The 18265-nt window shown below is 48.4% G+C and overlaps 1 protein-coding gene across 3 annotated transcripts in view; it reads right to left on the reverse strand.

Moving 5' to 3' along the window:
• Window positions 1–18265, reverse strand: part of LOC144132526 (signal-induced proliferation-associated 1-like protein 2) — a 145991-nt gene that overhangs the window by 16535 nt on the left and 111191 nt on the right. For all 3 annotated transcript variants that reach the window (XM_077665002.1, XM_077665004.1, XM_077665003.1), the window contains exons 23-25: window positions 16575–16674; window positions 9416–9683; window positions 3808–4055 (exon numbers count right to left, since the gene is read on the reverse strand). In XM_077665002.1, coding sequence (XP_077521128.1) covers window positions 3808–4055; window positions 9416–9683; window positions 16575–16674 — 616 coding nt within the window. The remainder of the gene's footprint in view (window positions 1–3807; window positions 4056–9415; window positions 9684–16574; window positions 16675–18265) is intronic.

The following is an 18265-nucleotide window of genomic DNA, read 5'->3' on the forward strand; positions in this document are numbered from 1 at the left end:
AGCACCATGGCACAAGGTATTTTTCGATCACTCAAGGCGGGGTCAAAGACCCATTTTCCAAGCATCTCAATTGAAACCCTTAAGAAGCCGAGCACCAGGCCAGGGGAAAGCTTGTACCCATTGTATCACCGGTGGGTACCCGGCGGCACTGGGGATCGAACCCCGCACCTCCCGCATGCGAGGCGGATGCTCAACCCCTCGTCCACCGCTGTGGTACAGCAAGCAGAAATGGCGGCCACCTTCCCACGTGACACAGTGTGAACCTTGTGCCGTCATGCCAGCAGGTGGCAGTAAATTATTGACTCTTCACAAGCGGCTACTTGAGGAGAGCAGCTTGGGTCTCACAAGCAGTCACAAGCAGTGACAAATTAATACCGCCGACAAATTAGTCTCAGGCAGTCACAGAACAGGCCACAAAAGTACCAAACCTACGACCGATGACCAGCCTGGTAACGGGTACCAAGTGAGTGCCGAGTGCCCCCAGCTGTTTACAGTGGATGCGAATGGCGCACCCGAATCGGTCGCAGTCACATCGCTGGTGTCCCCCGTGATAGAATTCAAACGAAAATAAAATTTTCGTGATGCTTTGCGATGCCAGAAAACCGCGGTCTCTTGGATGCCAAAAAATGGCCGCAAAAGACAGCGGGCAGATTTGCGCCGTAGCATTCCAAGCTCAATGAGCAAAATTTTACCGCTCTAAAGAACATTTCTGGTGCTGAAACGTGCCAAAAAGCACAAAAGAAGTGTCCCTCCGATTATGAGCCCATTCACGCTTGCGAGTCGCAAGCCAGGTGAGGTTTCGGCAACAAACTGAGCTCTTCCCTGACTGCCGTAGTCGTCTCTAAGCCTAACCGTTTCACATCGGCCAAAGCAGGCGAAACTCTCGGAAACGCGCAAACGACGTCATTCCTGAGAGTTTTCGCTTCAAACGAGAAGGCGACCCGCAGGTCACGCTTGCAAGTGTGAACAACGGTGTTGTCGGGCTGCTGCCTGCTTGCAAGCAACTGCTGGTCGCACGCCCTTTGCCGTGTTCGATGCGAGGAGCTATGTTAACAAATCTGGAAGACGATATTAGGGAAGCTGGTCAAGAAATTTGCTTACCGCTCGTCATAATCGGCCTGCATCGCAATAAAACACCGCCCCTAGCTTCGTTGCACTTTTGACGGTGCAAATAGATCGATAACTCGCCAAAAACACGAAAAATCCAAGCGTCGCCAGCGGTGAGTCAGGCTGTCAACATGGCGGGTCAACGCAACCACGGTGTTTCCCCAGCGATTTTATCGAGCTGGTCATGCTTGATTCAAGCCGTCCAACTAGAGAAACGGTCTAAATGCGTGGTAGGGCCATTGACTTTAGTTCCTAGACATCTGTCAACGGCACGGACGCAACACTGCGTGAACACTGACACTCGAACCGTAGAATTAGCACAGTGTCGTTGACAACGGTGCGCCGAAAAACTCAACTGCAAACTTCACAGCTGGGAAAAAAAACTGCCTGTAATCATGCGAATTCTCTCCTGCAAAACCGTTCAATTTTCAAGATCGCGCTGCATACCTACAATGTGCGGCTAATCGTTTTTTGAGCACAACAAACACAACCTCAGATTCGAGCCACGGCATTTCGGGGACCTTCTTCTTTTCCAAGTGCCCAAGTGCTTCTGCCACTTCATGCTTTGTCCCATACACACACTGACAAAGCACTGTCTTTTGAGGACACTAATCGTCCACAAAACAAAAGGCCTCGTGGCACAACAATGTGAATATGGAGGATGCTGCACAGTAGTTTTGCTCCCCTTAGACAAAGACTGCTGAACACACAGCACAATGTGGGTAGACACACTGGTGCTATACGAATGTGGAAAACCTGTTCCCACTTTCGTTTCGATGCGGCTGACCATCTTCACCATCGTGCATCACGATTGAGCCGGCTGGGCGAGGAGGGAAGTCTCCCTCGTGGGTGAAGCGGAAGCAGCAATGGGAGCGCCACCTCGAAGGTTACGTGGAGCTCCACTGAGCCGGTGAGAGTCTCTTCGGGATCCGGGCAGCGTCGTGAGTGGTTGCAGCCGCGCGCTCTCGTCACCTTCCGCGGCAGGCACACGGAGATCCGTCATGCCTTGCCGCTAGGCTTCTGATTCCAGGCTGCGAAGTGAGCGCAGCAAACGCACGCTCTCGGCACCTTCCCCAGCAAATGCTCGGGGTTGGCTTTGTCCCAAGAATGCGCCGCGCAGGGGAAGACCCGGCCACCATTGTCGGCGCATACAAACATTCGCCCCTGATACTTTCGAAGTCGCGCCCGTGCCCCAGCAGGTAAGTCGGAAGCCCTTCTTACGTAGCCTTCTACTCCTGAGGAATGCCTCATTGATGTTCTGTAGATAGCTGGCCCACTCTGTGTATTAATTACAAGCGTAATAAATATCATATGAGTGCACATGCTTTGTTGTCCCTTTCTTCGTTCCCTCAAGCACAAGCTCCTCCGCGGTTACGACACGAGTGAAAATGCTGCATCCGCGGCGTGAGAGTGCGGGGCGTAAGACTGTCCCCCGTATTTCCACAAGAATAGTCTCCAAAACGCTTACTGAAAATCTGGACGCTTTTTCAGCTGGTCATCATGTGCTCATTATGAAGTATACACAAAGGTAAAACAGGTTGACATTCTTTTCACTTCCAACTTCGCCTATCTTGCTTTTGCAGGGTTAAGAGTGTTAGTCGGGTTTTGACTAGCTTGATGGTTGTATGGTTTACCTGCTACCATAGTGACCCCAAGATTCCTGCCTGGTGGTTACAACGGAAGAGGAGGGGGAGGTGTACCAGAGCAGTGCTGTTGCGTTTGAGCGTCCGTCTTGTAAGCGAGAGATGCTGGGGTTCAGTCACCAGTACTGGCGGATACCCACTGGCTCTCTAATCTTCACAAGTGGTAGTGATCCATGGGGTTCAGCGTCCCAAAGCGACACACTGGCTTCGAGGAACACCGGAGTGGAGAGCTACGGATTAATGTGGACCACCTGGGGCTCTTTAATGATCACTGGCACTGCACAGAGCACACAGGAGTCTTGGCATTCCACCTCCATTGAAATTCAGCTGCCACAATTTGGATTTGATCCTGCGACCTTCGGATCAGCAGCTGAAAGCCGAAGCCACCGAGCCATAGTGGTGAATGGCCCATGATTAAAAGCTTACACCTGGCCTGCTGGTCGGCAACCCTGGGGTGAAATGCTTGGGAAAATGAAAGTTTGGCTTGTGCAAATAGCGGTGTTTTGGTTTCAGAATGCAATATTCATCAGTTGAAAAAAGCATCTCACATTATATTTGAAACCAAGTTGTGAATAGGCCTATCAAAGCTTGTTGGCACCAAGTTTGAAGAGATTTCCGGGTGCTTATAGGCTTACAGTCCGACTTCAGTTGTCGTTAGCACGAAAAAAACTTCGTAGTACATGGAGTCTGGCGACAGCAAAGGCAGAAGAAGCCACAAACTCTTCACTGTCACCGCCTTTAGAATGCTTCACCCCATCGCAACCATGCATTGCGGAGAAGCCATTCTGACATCTTGCCACGTTTCTGCTTGCGTCGTGCGCTACACTGCCAGGCTTGGCCCGGTCGCAAATTAACGCACCTTCTGTGGTTGCCAAACATATCACGCAATCATTCAAAAAAATTACGCACATACCCAAAAATTGTGCATCTGAGTACACATAGCCAGAAGGAAAATGGTGACTAAAGAAAATTTCTACTTGTGACAATTTTCACCGTTTCAACCAGGACTGCATTAAACAAGAATTCCAAAAATTTCAGGCAATACACTCGACACCACCTTGAGCTGTTGGTCACGATGCTGGCTGAGCCCTCTGCAGCTCCTGCTGAAGGAGGGAGATCGCTGCAGGCTATCACTTGTGCGGGCTGCGCAGTCGTCAGGATGACGTCCTCCGCGGTGGAAGGGCATGATGAGCGGCAGCGCAGTGCGAGACCCTGTCGCCTGCCAGCTCGCTCAAGTGAGGATGACGGTGTCTCAGGTCCCGACCGGGGACGCTCCGTTGAACCCAGGGGGCCCCACGTGGGCTCCTGGGAGACCAATGTGGTCCTGTCAGACCTCGCGGAGGACTGATTGCGCAGACCGCAGGAGTGTTGCCAAAGGAGACACATTGTGTCTTACAGTGCACAAGACACACCAAGTTAATGCAACACACGATTCCAAACTGCTAACAATAACATCAGAAACTCCCCATATGAGTGCAAGTAAAAATTAACACAATATACTTAAGGCACTGCTTGAGACGATAAATCAGCTCTTGATGATTTCGCACAATTGCAATGCAATATGACACACACCAGGTGTTTCAGGGAAGACCTTACATAATTTTCAAGAATAGGTTTTTTGGGTTAAAAATATGGCTTTTGTGGCAGAGTATTACCAATGTTGCAGAATTGTCTTTAGTAAGCTGCTTAACTAATTTCTGGTAATTAACTTTTTAACTATTACAGCTAGGCAACTAGTTGCAATCAGATATTTGTAGCCGGTTGTTAGTAATAGCCATATCAGTTCTTAGAATTTATAAAACGCAATTAGATTACCCTCGGCGCTGTGGCTCAACAAAATTTGGCGACATCGCACCAAAATGCATGCGCTCTCGAAAAGCATGCAGGCAAAGCAACCTTTCTAGTGCACGTAACTAGTCAAAAAAGTCAAATTTTGTCGAGCCACAGTGCCAAGGATAATCCCGTTTCGTAAATTTTAAAAACTCATCATCATCATCAGCCCTACTACACCCACTGCAGGGCAAAGGCCTCTCCCATGTCTCTCCAATTAACCCTATCCTTTGCCAGCTGCATCCACCCTTTGCCTGCAAACTTCTTAATCTCATCCGCCCATCTAACCTTCTGCCGCCCCCTGCTACGCTTACTTTCTCTTGGAACCCACTCCGTTACCCTTAAAGACCAGCGGTTATCTTGCCTTCGCATTACATGCCCTGCCCAAGCCCATTTCTTTCTCTTGATTTCGACTAGGATGTCATTAACCCGTGTTTGTTCCCTCACCCACTCTGCCCGCTTCCGATCTCTTAACGTTACACCTATCATTTTTCTTTCCATGGCTCGCTGCGTTGTCCTTAACTTAAGCTGAACTCTTTTCGTTAGCCTCCACGTTTCTGCCCCGTAGGTGAGTACCGGTAAGATTATGCTGTTGTACACTTTCCTCTTGAGGGAAATTGGTAAACTGCCACTCATGATCTGCGAGAATTTGCCATATGCGCTCCACCCCATTCTTATCCTTCTAGTTATCTCCCTCTCATGATCCGGATCAGCTGTCACTACCTGCCCTAAGTAGACGTATTCCGGCACCATTTCTAGGCTCTCGCTGCCAATTGTGAACTGTTGTTCCCTTGCTAGGCTGTTGAACATTACCTTGGTTTTCTGCATGTTAATTTTTAGACCCATCGATCTGCTCTGCCTGTCTAACTCGTTGATCATGATTTGCAGTTCACCTCCTGAGTGACTCAGCAAGGCAATGTCATCAGCAAATCTCAGATTATTTAGGTATTCTCCATTTATTCTTATTCCCAACTCTTCCCAATTTAGGCCTCGAAATACCTCCTGCAAACATGCGGTGAACAGCATTGGCGAGATCGTGTCTCCTTGCCTGACGCCCTTCCTTATTGTAATTTTATTGCTGACTTTATGGAGGACTATAGTAGCTGTGCAGTTGCTATATATATCTTCCAGTATTTTGACATAAGGCTCTTCTACCCCCTGATTACGCAATGCCTGTATGACTGCTGACGTTTCCACTGAGTCGAATGCTTTCTCGTAATCAATGAAAGCTATATATAGAGGTTGGTTATATTCTGCGCATTTCTCTATCACCTGATTGATAGTGTGAATATGATCTATTGTAGAATATCCTTTACGAAAGCCTGCCTGATCATTTGGTTGATTAAAGTCTAACGTTGCCCTGACTCTATTAGCGATTACCTTAGTAAATACTTTGTAGGCAACGGATAGTAAGCTGATCGGCCTGTAATTTTTCAAGTCTTTGGCGTCTCCCTTCTTATGAATTAAGATAATGTTTGCATTCTTCCAAGCTTCTGGTACAGTCGAGGTCATAAGGCATTGCGTATACAGGGTGGCTAGTTTCTCTAGCACGATGTCCCCTCCATCCTTCAACAGATCTGCTGTTACCTGATCCTCCCCAGCTGCTTTTCCCCTTTTCATTGCTTCTAAGGCTTTCTTTACTTCATCTTTCGTAACTGGCGGGATGACGCATTGCTGTGCACTGCTGTCTTTCTCATTAGCGCTCTGATTACATTGGCTACTGTACAGGTCTGTGTAGAACTCTTCGGCTACGTTAACTATCTTATCCATATTGCAAATGACATTGCCCTGCTTGTCTCTTAATGCATACATCTGGTTTTTACCTATGCCTAGTTTCCTCTTCACTGTTTTTAGGCTACCTCCGTTCTTTATAGCATGCTCGATTCTCTCCATATTAAACTTCCTTATGTCGGCTACCTTGCGCTTATTTATTAACTTTGATAGCTCCGTTAGTTCTATTCTATCGGTAGTGTTAGATGCCTTCATGTTTTGGCGCTTCTTAATCAGCAGATGCAGCGATGGCGTAGAGGTAGAACATCCGCCTCGCGTGCAAGAGGACCGGGGTTCAAATCCTGGTGCTGCGCAGTTCTCCACCGGGTTTAAAAAAAAAAAAAAAAAACGCGTGTCGATGGAATTGCATAACCAGGCCTGGAGTGCGGCCTTATCTCGGTGACCAGAACCGACAACGCACTCTCTCACCAGAGCAGGATTTGGCCACCCTGGTGTAGTACTTGGCCACAACCTTCTATGATCAAACCAATTTAAAAACTCATATGGCTATTACTAACAACCAGCTACAAATCTCCAGTTGCAAATGGGCACCTAAAAAGCCATATTTTTTACGGGTGTGCGAATATCGAAGTTTTCGAATACGAATATGTAGAAAAAATGGCTTCGAATATTGAATCGAATATCTGGTCAGCACAAAAAATAAATTCAGAAAAGATAAACAAGCAAAAATTGCTGCTCATATTTTGTTCAAAATAGTGTATGGCCTTTGCAACTGAAATAAACAAAACTAGAGTGCCTGAGCACCGTACAAAAAAAAAAAAAATGATGTGCGCAAAAATGTATACTACTTTATTGAACTGCATAACAGTATCCAACCTGTAATGTGGTCAGGAAAAATGCAATCCATAACATGACAAGACTAGAAACAAAAATAACATGATGGCTAGTAAACCTCATTAATTCGGAGTTCAAAGAACCGACAGAAATGCCCAGGTTATTTGAAGGTCGATTTATAAAATGCCCCGTGGCCTCGAAAAAAAAAAATACCGAAAATGCAGTAGTTTTATAAGGCGGCTCTATCGTGCAAACACATGTAATCCCATGACGAGCACAGAGTTTCGGCGTGCTGGAAGACATCGCGAGATAAGCGAGATGGGAACGCGCATTGATGTCGGAATGGCGAGACTGTTTCTAAAAAAAGAAGGAAATGACGAGCGACGTGTCAGTCAGCGTCTGAAAGCGGCACGGTGCTGAGATTGGACTACTGGCGAATGCGCGGGCCGACAGTTGCCATTGCAACGGGCGAGTGGCCAAGCTCAGAAACCAAAACTATGAGGCCAGGTTACATTTTTGACCTAGTGACAGGGGCCATCCGAACACTGTCACGCCTGCCGTTACGCCCACTTAAGAGGTGCATGGGTTACAGTGCACCATGCAATATGCGGGATTTTTACAGGATCACTTGCCCTGTTGTGACACCTCGACTCGCCCCTTCGAGAGCCTCATGCGAAATTCCGCAAGTAGGCTTTCCCGCACAGCGTAGTTGACCAAGACAAGATTGCGGTGGTCACGCTCAGAGAGTTAAGGTGACAGAGAGAATGCCATGGGTGTGGGCATTAATTAGATAACATATTAAGGAAGGGTTAAAAATAAATGCGCTTTCGCGTTGCAATTGTTAGAAGCGGGTTGTTGTTCGCAGCACGCGTGGTATGTGGAAAAGCCCACTTGCGGAATTGCCCACAATGTCAAGTCTAGCGGCATCAGAATGCGATCAGTCCACGCGATAAACAATGGAGAAGAAAGAGAACAGGGCCTTTATATTGTTTTCCTGGAACTTTAAACTCTATATTCAGATAATTTTCCCAGATATTGCGCTTTTGCAACAATCAAATTTACGAAAATCTGTGCGGTATACGATCACTGCCGCGTATTCGGGAATTTTCGAATATTCGGAAATTCATGAATATCATTTCTCGAATACGAATATGAACCGAATATGAAACATATTCGATTCGTATTCGAAATTTCGAATATTCGCACACCCCTAATACCTCAAAACTCCTAGTTTTGAGAATTACTTGGTCTTCCCGGACCAATCTGGTATACTTCCTCCATCTGCCTCCCAAAGTTTCCTTTTCCTCCATGTGCCGTATCCGTCACTGCCGCATTGCTGGCTGGCCGGTGTCACTGTGTGGCTGCGAGTCTGCCCCACCTCGTTGTCCTGTCGCATTACTGATGTTGTCACTCATCGCGCACATCCCCACATCTAGTGCTTCCCAAGTGACATCACTGCCCAGTGTGTCTTGCATTGGGGCGAAGCTCTAAGCTTTGATCTCGGCTGGTGACACCGCCCGAGAAAGGGCTCTTCACACAAACTGCAGAAGTTTTGCAGCGAAATGGCACTGTAGAAACTGTCAACTTTTGCATGTTTAGAAGCGTAGACAGAGCAACTGAGACCTCACCAGCATGGTCTGGTAGACACACCATTGCCTTTGTAACTGGCAAAACATCACTGAATGCAAGCGAGACTGATGAGAAAGCTGGAGACATCATGGGCCTTACTGTTCGAGAAACTGTGCGTCCGCTAGATGCCCTTCATCTGTTTGCCGAAATACGGGCCTAATAGAGCAGTTGGCACTTTAAAGTGGCCTAGAGGCTGCACTAGAAGTTGCGAGGCTGCCTCGGCAACAGACATAATTAATGAACTCCTGTGGTCCTACATGAATAAAACCTTCCACACCTGCCTTCGTTCACAAAATAGCTCGGGTATCATCTTTTACCAGGCCAGTGGATATATTTACACTGTTTTCGGTTACGGCATACTGCCACTCTGCACATAGTTTTTCCATGCTCACACAAGGTACGCCATAAAGAGGTTTCACTGTACCCATGTTTAACTGTATAACAATTGTGCGCTGGAGCTCCATAGACACCAATTGAGAGTTCAGCTGACGGTTTGAAATGACACTCCACACGTGCGGCCCGCAGCTGACGGTGCAAGGTAGCTTTCATTTTGCCTGCTTTTCCACCCGCTTGCTTTGGTGATGACGGCTTTGCAGAAATCAATCATACTAGTGGTGCAAGTGTTTGTGACAGATACTTGCCTCCGAGTCGCTGTCCAGGTAGTCGGGTCCGATGAGCCGTAGCAAGTCCTCCTGGAAGGTGGAGCCACCCGCACTGCCTGCACTGCTGCCAGCACTGCTCCCACCACCCTTGGCCGACGAGGGCGACCACGATGGACCACCCGACGTCACCGGGTGGGCCCCACTGCTGGCCGACCGCGGAGTGGTGGGGACAGCATGGCGCAGGCTGGCCAGCGGACTGCGCACCGCCTCCTCAGCAGCGGCACCGCCACTGCTCATCACACGGCAGCTGCATGCAAAATGGAGGCATGGGACAAGACACAACGATGCATAAACTCAAGGGAGCAGCATGGTAGAACACATAAAACAGAAAAAAAAAGATGCACTCTTCTATGCACAACACTTTAACGATTAGGGCATAAAAACAAGACTGTTGGCAGTAAAATAAATGCAACCTTTGTCCGTAAAGTTCCGAGACTGAGTCCATAAAAAAAAATGCGTTTAACATAGAAATCACTTGGGCACCCCTTCAAAATAGTCTCCTTTGCAGTCTATACACAGCTTCCAACGCTTCTTGAGGTCTTGGAAACAGTTGGAAAACGCTTCTTTTGACAGGGCTGTCAGCTCCTTTGCCGTGGCGTCTTGAATGGCCTCCACGATCCCCATCCAGCAACCTTTTAGGGCTCTCTTCACACGAGGAAACAGGAAAAAATCGCATGGGGAGAGGTCAGACGAGTATGGCGGATGGGGAAGTACAGTAATGCTGTGCTTGGCTAGAAATTTTGCCACGCTGAGAGCAGTGTGCGGCCTTGCGTTATCATGGAGAAGGCTCCATTGTCCAGATACCCATAAGTCAGGGCGATAGCGTCGCAGTGCATCACACATGTGTTGGAGCATGCACATATAAAACTCCTGGTTGACCGTCTGCCCTTGTGGGACGAACTCATGGTGTACGACACCTGTGGCACTGAAAAAACTATCAGCATCGTCTTTGTTTCGGTCTTCTGTCGCCGCACCTTTCTCGACGCCAGAGAGATTGTGGACCGCCTTTTGGCGCTCTGCCTCTTTGAGGACCGTATTGAAAACAGTATGTTTCGTCTTCAGCGATGATGCTGTCGATGAATGCAGCATCCTTCTCAGCCTCGGAGAGCAAAGCAGCGCTCACTGATGTCCGCTTGTCCTTCTGGTCCCAAGTGAGGGAGTGTGGCACAAGTCTGGCATTCAGCTTTCGTTTGCCCAAGTTCTCACGCAAAATTTGGTGGCATGTTCTCGTTCTCCGAAGTTCGTAGTAAGTGTACCATAGCTTTAAAGACAGTTGCTTGTCAAAACACAAAATTTTTTTCCTTGCGAAAAAGTCCGTGATGGACGTGTTTCTGCAGCGCAGATCCGATGAGGGAGGTTTCCAGTTTATTTAAAGCAGAAGCATGCTATCGCCAAGGGCCTTGGCATAGACAAGCTGTCTGAGGCTCTCTATGTAGTCTGGCTCCGAAGTTTCATCCTCATCTGATTCCTCTGCGTCACTCTTGTCCCACACTTCAGAAATGATGCCCTCGCCCGTGCACGGTTCCGCAGTGTCGGCATCGTCATTGACAGAAATAAATTCATTCCAGCCAATGTCATGATCTCCCATATCGGAGTCGACGACACGCTACCACAAATCGCTGCCAGGCTGGTCATCTTCCGAAGCATCAGTCTCAGCATCAGACACTGTGTCAACGAAGCCGACCTTGCGGAAGTAGTTCCGCTCGCCAGCAGTCGTCACCTCCACCCAGGCCGCTTTCATCATCACTACCGCTGAATACAATGGAAATGGGCACGGTGTTCCCGTCCGCCATCCCAAACTACAGCCAGGTCCCGAGATTTGAACGAAGCCATCGAAACGTCCGCACCGCAACAAGATTGACAAAAGCATGCGATGAGGTGCAACGTGCACAGGCGGCAATCAAACCAATCAAGCTAAAGATACAGACGTACAGCGCCAGCGGAGAGACCAATGAGGGGCGTTCGTGAGCGTCAGTGCAGCCACCTCTTGGCTCCCACGGAAGGCCTGCTTCACGGAGCGTGGCCTCCGCGATCGGCATCGGCGGCGGCGCGATTGATCGCGGAGGCCATGCGCGAATTTGCAAGAGGGTGAGGAGAGGGGAGCGGAATTGCGAGGAGGGGTGGGAGGGCGATGTTGGAAGGTGCGTCGGCGGGGAAGGGTTACTTGCTCGAGAGCGGCGCGAAACGGGGCAGGCAGTTGGCCTGCGATGAGTCTCGGGAAAACATGCCTCGCGCCGGGCGCACAAAGGGGTCGGAGGCAGGTTATCTCGCATCACAGCACAGGGTTTAATGATGTTCGTTATACGTGTAATCTTGTGCCATTGAAACAATGTATATTTTGACGGTCGCGCAGGTCTCGTTCATTATAAGCGAAAGTTCGTCTTAAGTGGGGCCTTCATATGTGGGCTTGACTGTATTAAAAAATTCCCAAATACGCGCCAGCGATAGTATACTGCGCAGACTTTCATAAATTCGACCGTGGCAAAACCACTATATCTGGGCAAATTAACCGTTGATTGAGTTAAAAATTCTAGGCAAACAATACAGAGGTCCTACCGCCTTCCTTCTCTGTTGTTTATCACGCGGACCGATCACATTCCGACGCCGCTAGGCTTGACCTAATGAGAATTTCCGCAAGTGGGCTTTCCCACATATCACACGTGCGCAAACAAGATGGCCGATGGCCCGCATCGAACAATCGCAACGGGAAATCGTACTTTTTTTTATCCATCCGTAATACTCTACATATTTAATGCCCACATCCGAAGAATGTGTCCTGTCGCCTTCATAACTCTCCGAGAGTGACCTCCGCCAGTGCCTCCTCTATTTTTACAATGCCTGGTGGTGGTGGTGGTTGTTGCTATGAGGGGGGGATACTGGTCCCGACGTATGTTGGCCCTACAATGCCTGCCGAGTACGGCCGATCCGACCCTCCAACGCCCTCTCCTATCCTCCTTTCCTACTCTCCCCTGTAGGCTAGCCTTCGTGCCTGCTCTAAGTCTGTGGGGGAGAATACCATCTGAGTGGTGCCTGACGACGGAAAACGGACGAAGACAGTACTTGAAACGTTGTCTCTTTCTTCGTGAGGCGGCGCTATGCATCCCTCATAGTAATCAGGCTGCCTGTCAGGTATTGACGCGTCATAGAGCGCGCCGTGCGTGGCATTGCTCATCATGGAGCCACTGCAGGTGCTGGTTTTAAAAGGGGCCACAGAGAGTGGCAGCAGTGTTGGCATAACTACAAAAGATTGTGGCGACTGGTTCAAATCGTGTATGTCTTTTAGCTACAGTGCTGAAACTTTCTGGGAGAAGTAAAGACACTGCTTTGCAAGAATATGAAATCAGAGGGTAAAGGTAATTAGTAATACGTTTTACTGTGCTGATTTCACGTTGGGTGAGGAAAATAAGAGAATGAAATAAAGAAGGAATGATACAGTAGAATCTCGATACACGGAAGTCAGTTAAATGGAACCAACGCTTAAATGGAACAAACGCCTCGCAGTTGGTTGGTTTTGTATTAAGGCAATGTAAAAAAAATCTCGGTAATCGGAACAAAAATTTTCCGACCACCGTATAAACGGAACCGAAAATAGGCTCGAAACCGCAACTTGACGTGAACGCGCAGCTCCATCGCGGTACACATCACTGCCCTCTCCCCCCCAACCCCTCTTTCCGATTTCCGTCTTTGGACGTTTCCGATTTTCTCGCACACAGCAACCGCATCGCTTGCTTTCTGTAATGGTGTGCTTGCAGTTGTGTTCAGCTAGGCTGAAGCCTTAGATCCGCTGTTGAGCGTCGTCTGCGGCATTTCGTCGCGAAGTTAGCATCCGATGGCAGCGCAGAAGTGACCCCACAATGCCTTTATGTTAGAAAGGAAGGTGGAGATAATCAACGACTTCGAGAGTGGTCACTTCACAAAAACAGCGCTTGCGACGAACTATGCTGTCCCCAAGAACAGCCTCAAGAGGATACTTCAGGACTAGGATAAGCTGCGGCAGGCTTTCAGGACGTCACGCTTTGGCCCTCAAAGAAAACGACTGTGGGTGGCCAACCACGAAGATATGGAGAAGTGCCTGGTGGTTTGGCTGCGGAAAGCCCGTAGTGAAAGCATTCCGATCAGCGGGCCACTCATTCACGCGCAAGCAGAAGAATTTGTTCTGCAGCTCGGCATCGAAGGTTTCTCGTGCAGCGAAGGGTGGTTGTCGAGATTTAAAGATCGGAATGGCATAGTGTGTCGTGCCGTTTTAGGGTAGGCTACCGCTGCAGAAACGACAGCATGCGGGGACTGGCGAGGAAGACGGCTCCCCAAAATTCTGCAGAAGTGAGCAGCCTGTCTAGTATGGGTGGCGCCATGCAAAGAAAACGGTTGCGAGAGCTAAAACAAGCAAACATAAAGTCCTTTTCACAAGCCAATAAATTGCAGTTCCCACTGATTTGCACGGAATAAGTGGACTATTGACATTTTTTTTAAATTTCAGTAGTGCTTTCAAAAAAAAAAGAAGTTCACTGCTTACTGCTTTTGTGCAATAAAGTGTACCGTGGTGTACAGTTCTCTTTATTACCTACATTTTGCATTTAAGATCCGCTTCCGCGGAGACTGCCAACTGCGCGCACACCTGCCTCGTCGGGACCAAGCAGCGCGGAACGGATTGCGAAATCCTGAACCTTCTCTCGCTAAACGAAACTCCTGATAAACGGAACATGTTTTCCTGGTCCCTTGAGGTCCCGTTTAACGAGAGTCCACTGTATATCTTCCCGAGAAGGCATTTTTCGAAACTGCCAAGTAGCAGTAGCTTTCAAGTCGTAGCTCTACTTTTTGCAGGCTAAGCTGTCATCGTTACGACAACTAGATAAAGATTTTTCTCTGTGCGTGGCAGATTGCAGCTACGATTGTTTTAAGAAGCGAAAAGAACTCCAGTCGCAAATGCACGGCGCAGCAGCTGATGCGGAAGCATTTTGGACATTCTGCCTGGTCTAGACTACAACCAGGCCCTAATAAAATGATGCAAAACTCAAAAAAGCGCTTGAAGGAAAGGAGACAGATAAAATTGAAATCAAGCCCGCTTCAGCACGTCTTCAGGCGCAGTCACCGTAAAGGCCGAACCAAAAGGCAGCGTTTCTTCGGCGCAGCATCAGCGTATATATTTTACCGTCGTTGTCGCTTCAGGCCGCAGGAGAGGGCGATCAAACACACGAGGGCGTACGAACTGGTTGTCCAGACGGGCGTTAGGTGTGTTTTGTTTCGTTCACTGTTGTTCCACTCGCGCACGAGATGCTTTGTCCTCTTCGAGCGTACAAATGTGGTTGCGCTACAATGCATATTTGTTATGTCTGTAAATACGTGTCAATACAAGCAAATACACAAACTCTAGAAATGTAAATGGCTATATAAACACAGAGTTGTAATGTATATACAGCAGCAGACACATGCAAAGTATTGCATATGCTATTGCTGTAAAGAGTTGTAAATATATGTAAGTAAATGCACATGAACGTCCTCTTCTTTTCTACAAACGAGTTTAAAATTTCCTACACTTCGCACAAAACTGAAAGCAGCACAATTAAGTGGTGCCATTTTACTGCTGCTGCGAGGACACCTAGCTTGTCAGCGTCGCGGACCACACCATTTATCAGCGCAAAACAATTTTCGTTAATCATGGTGCCACGAAACGAACAAACGTAAAATTACAACGCTCTATTCGTCTGGCAGAGAACAGCAATAAGCGGTGCAAACACCTGAAGCACTGCCTTAAGTATGCCGGCCGGCATCCTCAAGTGATAGTCTGAGCGAACGCTTGAGCCTACCTCTGAAAACGGCGAGCAAAGCTGCTGCTCCAGCCGATTGTAGTTGCAAAAAGCGCTCCGCCGCGGATGAATTGAGAGCTATGCAAGAAGGGGTACGAAGCAGCAATCTGACAGACGCGTGGTGTAGGTCTGTCGTATAGGAGTAGGACAGATAACACCAGCACCACGCGGCCAATGGCAAGCATGACGCAAGCAGTCCAATAATCTAGGTAGCACCGCAGCGTGGCAACTAACTGAAGTGAGGCGTACCGGCGGCTCCCATTGTGAAACGGGCGATGTGGCTGGCATTGTAAAAATAGAGGAGGCGCTGCCTCCGCCATCCCGTTTTGTAAACTACGCTATGCGGGAAAGCCTACTTGCGGAATTTCGCGGGAGCCTCCTGAAGGGGCGCGTCGAGTTGTCACAATAGGGCAAGGGATCCTGTAAAAATCTCGCCTATTGTACGGTGCATTGTAACCCACGCACCTCTTTAGTGGGCGTAACGGCAGGCGTGACAACGATCGGAAGGCCCCTGTCGCTAGGTCAAAAAAGCAGCCTGGCCGCATAGTTTTCGGTTTCTGAGCTTCGCCGCTGCCCCGTGGCAACTGCAACTGTCGGCCCGCGCATTCGCCGGTAGTCCAATATTAGCTCTGCGCGGCTTTCGGGCGCCGACTGGCACGTCGCAGGTGATTTATTTTTCCTTTTTGCAAACCGTCTCACCGTTCCGACGCCAGTGTGTGTTCCCCGGCTGCTTGCTTGCATTTGTGTTGTTCTTCCAGCCCACTAAAACTGGCGGCACGTCATGGTCTTACAGGTGTTAGCGCGATGAAGCCGCCTCATAAGGCCTTACTGCATCATCGCATTTTCGGCAGATTTTTTTTGGGAAGGGGGGGGGGGGCACGGTTAATTTTATAAACCGAGGCCTTCGGATGAACCGGGCATTTCTTCCCGTCCCTTGAACTCCATATGAATGAGGTTTTTACTAGTCATCATGTTACTTTTGTTGCCAGTCTTGTCATTTTATGGATTTTGTTATCCATGACCTCATTACAATTTGGATACTGTCATGCTGTTTAATCAAGTAGTATACATTTCTGTGAACATTATGTTTTTTTATACGGCACTGAGACAGTCTAGTTTTTGTTTATTTTAGCTGCAAAGACCATACACTATTTGAAAAAAATAAGGGCAGCATTTACTTGTTTATCATTTTCTGAAATTTTTTTTTTGTACTAAACAGATATTCGAAGCCATTTTTTCTACTTATTCGTACTCAAAAATTTCAATATTCGCACACCCGTAATCACAACCGAGTCAGGCAAAAGCACCAAAGCAGTGAAAGACATCAGTCTCACCCAAGACGTATCTTTGGGCTGTGGGTCGGGGCCCGCTCGGAGAGTCCGCGGCGGGGAAGTGGGCTTCCGAGATGGCTGCTGCCGCACGTTGACAGCTCATCTAGAGGCGAAAGAAACGGAAGCATGAAACTATAATCACACAAAAAATAAAACTGTGTTAACCAACTAAAGAAACTACTAGTACATATCAAACAAGAACTCCCAGACCTCTTGATTTCCCCTAGGCTGAAGCAGTGACAGCAATGACTATCACACGCTTACTAATTAATGCCCTAAAGCCAATTCCCATATGCAGCACCCGATGATTTTTTGGACTCCAATAATTCAGACTCTGTTGAGAACCAACACATATCTCATAGGAATGCGTACATATACACAACTGCTTTTTCAAACTCTCATAATTCGAATTTTGTTGGGGAACCGTCACATCATGTAGTATCTCATAAGAATGTGTATACATATTCATGATTTTATATTTTCCAGCGTCAGCAGAACCTGTATGTTTGACTTTTCAGAATAATCAAGTCACAAGCGGACATCGCTGCTGCAGTGAAGTGGCCTATTCGGCAGCCATGGAATGTGCCATTGTGGATTTATAGTGCATATGAATCGGCTTGAATACGCATGAGTTTATCTGCCTCATTGTTGCCACTCGAGGCAATGGCCTACGCTTTCTGCTTCTCCATTTAGAGGCCCTTGCACAGCACCGTGGTCCCGCATAGCAACAGTAGCAAAAGAAGCACAGCCTACGAGAATAAATGCACGATCGTGTTGATAATTCAACAGCGGGGACAGTCCTCTGGCTTGAACGCCGTCACTCTTGGAATAGAGAAAGGGGAAGTGGGCAGGTGAGGGGGAGATCGTCAGAGCCTTCCAATTCTCGCATGTTCTCTCTCTTGGTTCGTGTGGTCATCGCTACCCTGGACACGGACGCGGATAAGTTCTTCCCAGAAAGCAGTAACGTCGTCACCGTCTTCAGCTGCACTCACGGCTTCAGCACCTGCCTGACGTAATGCAGCATGCCGAAAACAGTTCCCGATTGTGTCACGTGTTACGCCTTGCAAGGCAAGGCGGATCATTTGGATCCCGCCTAGCAAATTTACCTTGAGTTCTTTGTTCATCCGCAAGTTAGCAGCAGCCACTGAGCAGCGCGTTTTCGGTAACCCAGCTTGAATGCACGAATTATCCCTTGATCCAGTGATTGCAACACTGCCGGCATGTTTGGTGGCAGAAAACAAAGCTCAATGTTTCCGAGTGAGATGCCGCAATGGTGCAGTGAACCATTCTCCAACAACAAGCCAACCTTGCACCCACTCAGCGCAAGCCCATTGTCCCAGTCGCGCATCAAACAATGCCCTGGTCACTCAGGCTTCGCTGTTAGAGTGGTACGTGACTGGGAGCGAAGTGCACCCTCGACGACACATGGGCGACTTCAATTTCCCGATGACAAGTGGGCGCACTTCGACGAGGCGTCCACGTTCCCCGTAAGGAGCACTGTGCTTTCTTCTATTTGCTGCCGCGGCACATCTCGTTTTTGAAAGCTAAAGTTCTTCTCGGCAGCATTTGCCAGAACAAAGAGGTCCTGTCAGTGTTAACAATATTACAATGTTCGTACTTCTGTGTCATCTCATGCCACACATCCTCTATCCACTTGTTGGCATTGTCCAGGTCAACTGCCTGCATCTCTACAG

This window comes from Amblyomma americanum, chromosome 5 (genome assembly GCF_052857255.1).
Source record: "Amblyomma americanum isolate KBUSLIRL-KWMA chromosome 5, ASM5285725v1, whole genome shotgun sequence".
NCBI classification, from domain to species: domain Eukaryota; kingdom Metazoa; phylum Arthropoda; class Arachnida; order Ixodida; family Ixodidae; genus Amblyomma; species Amblyomma americanum.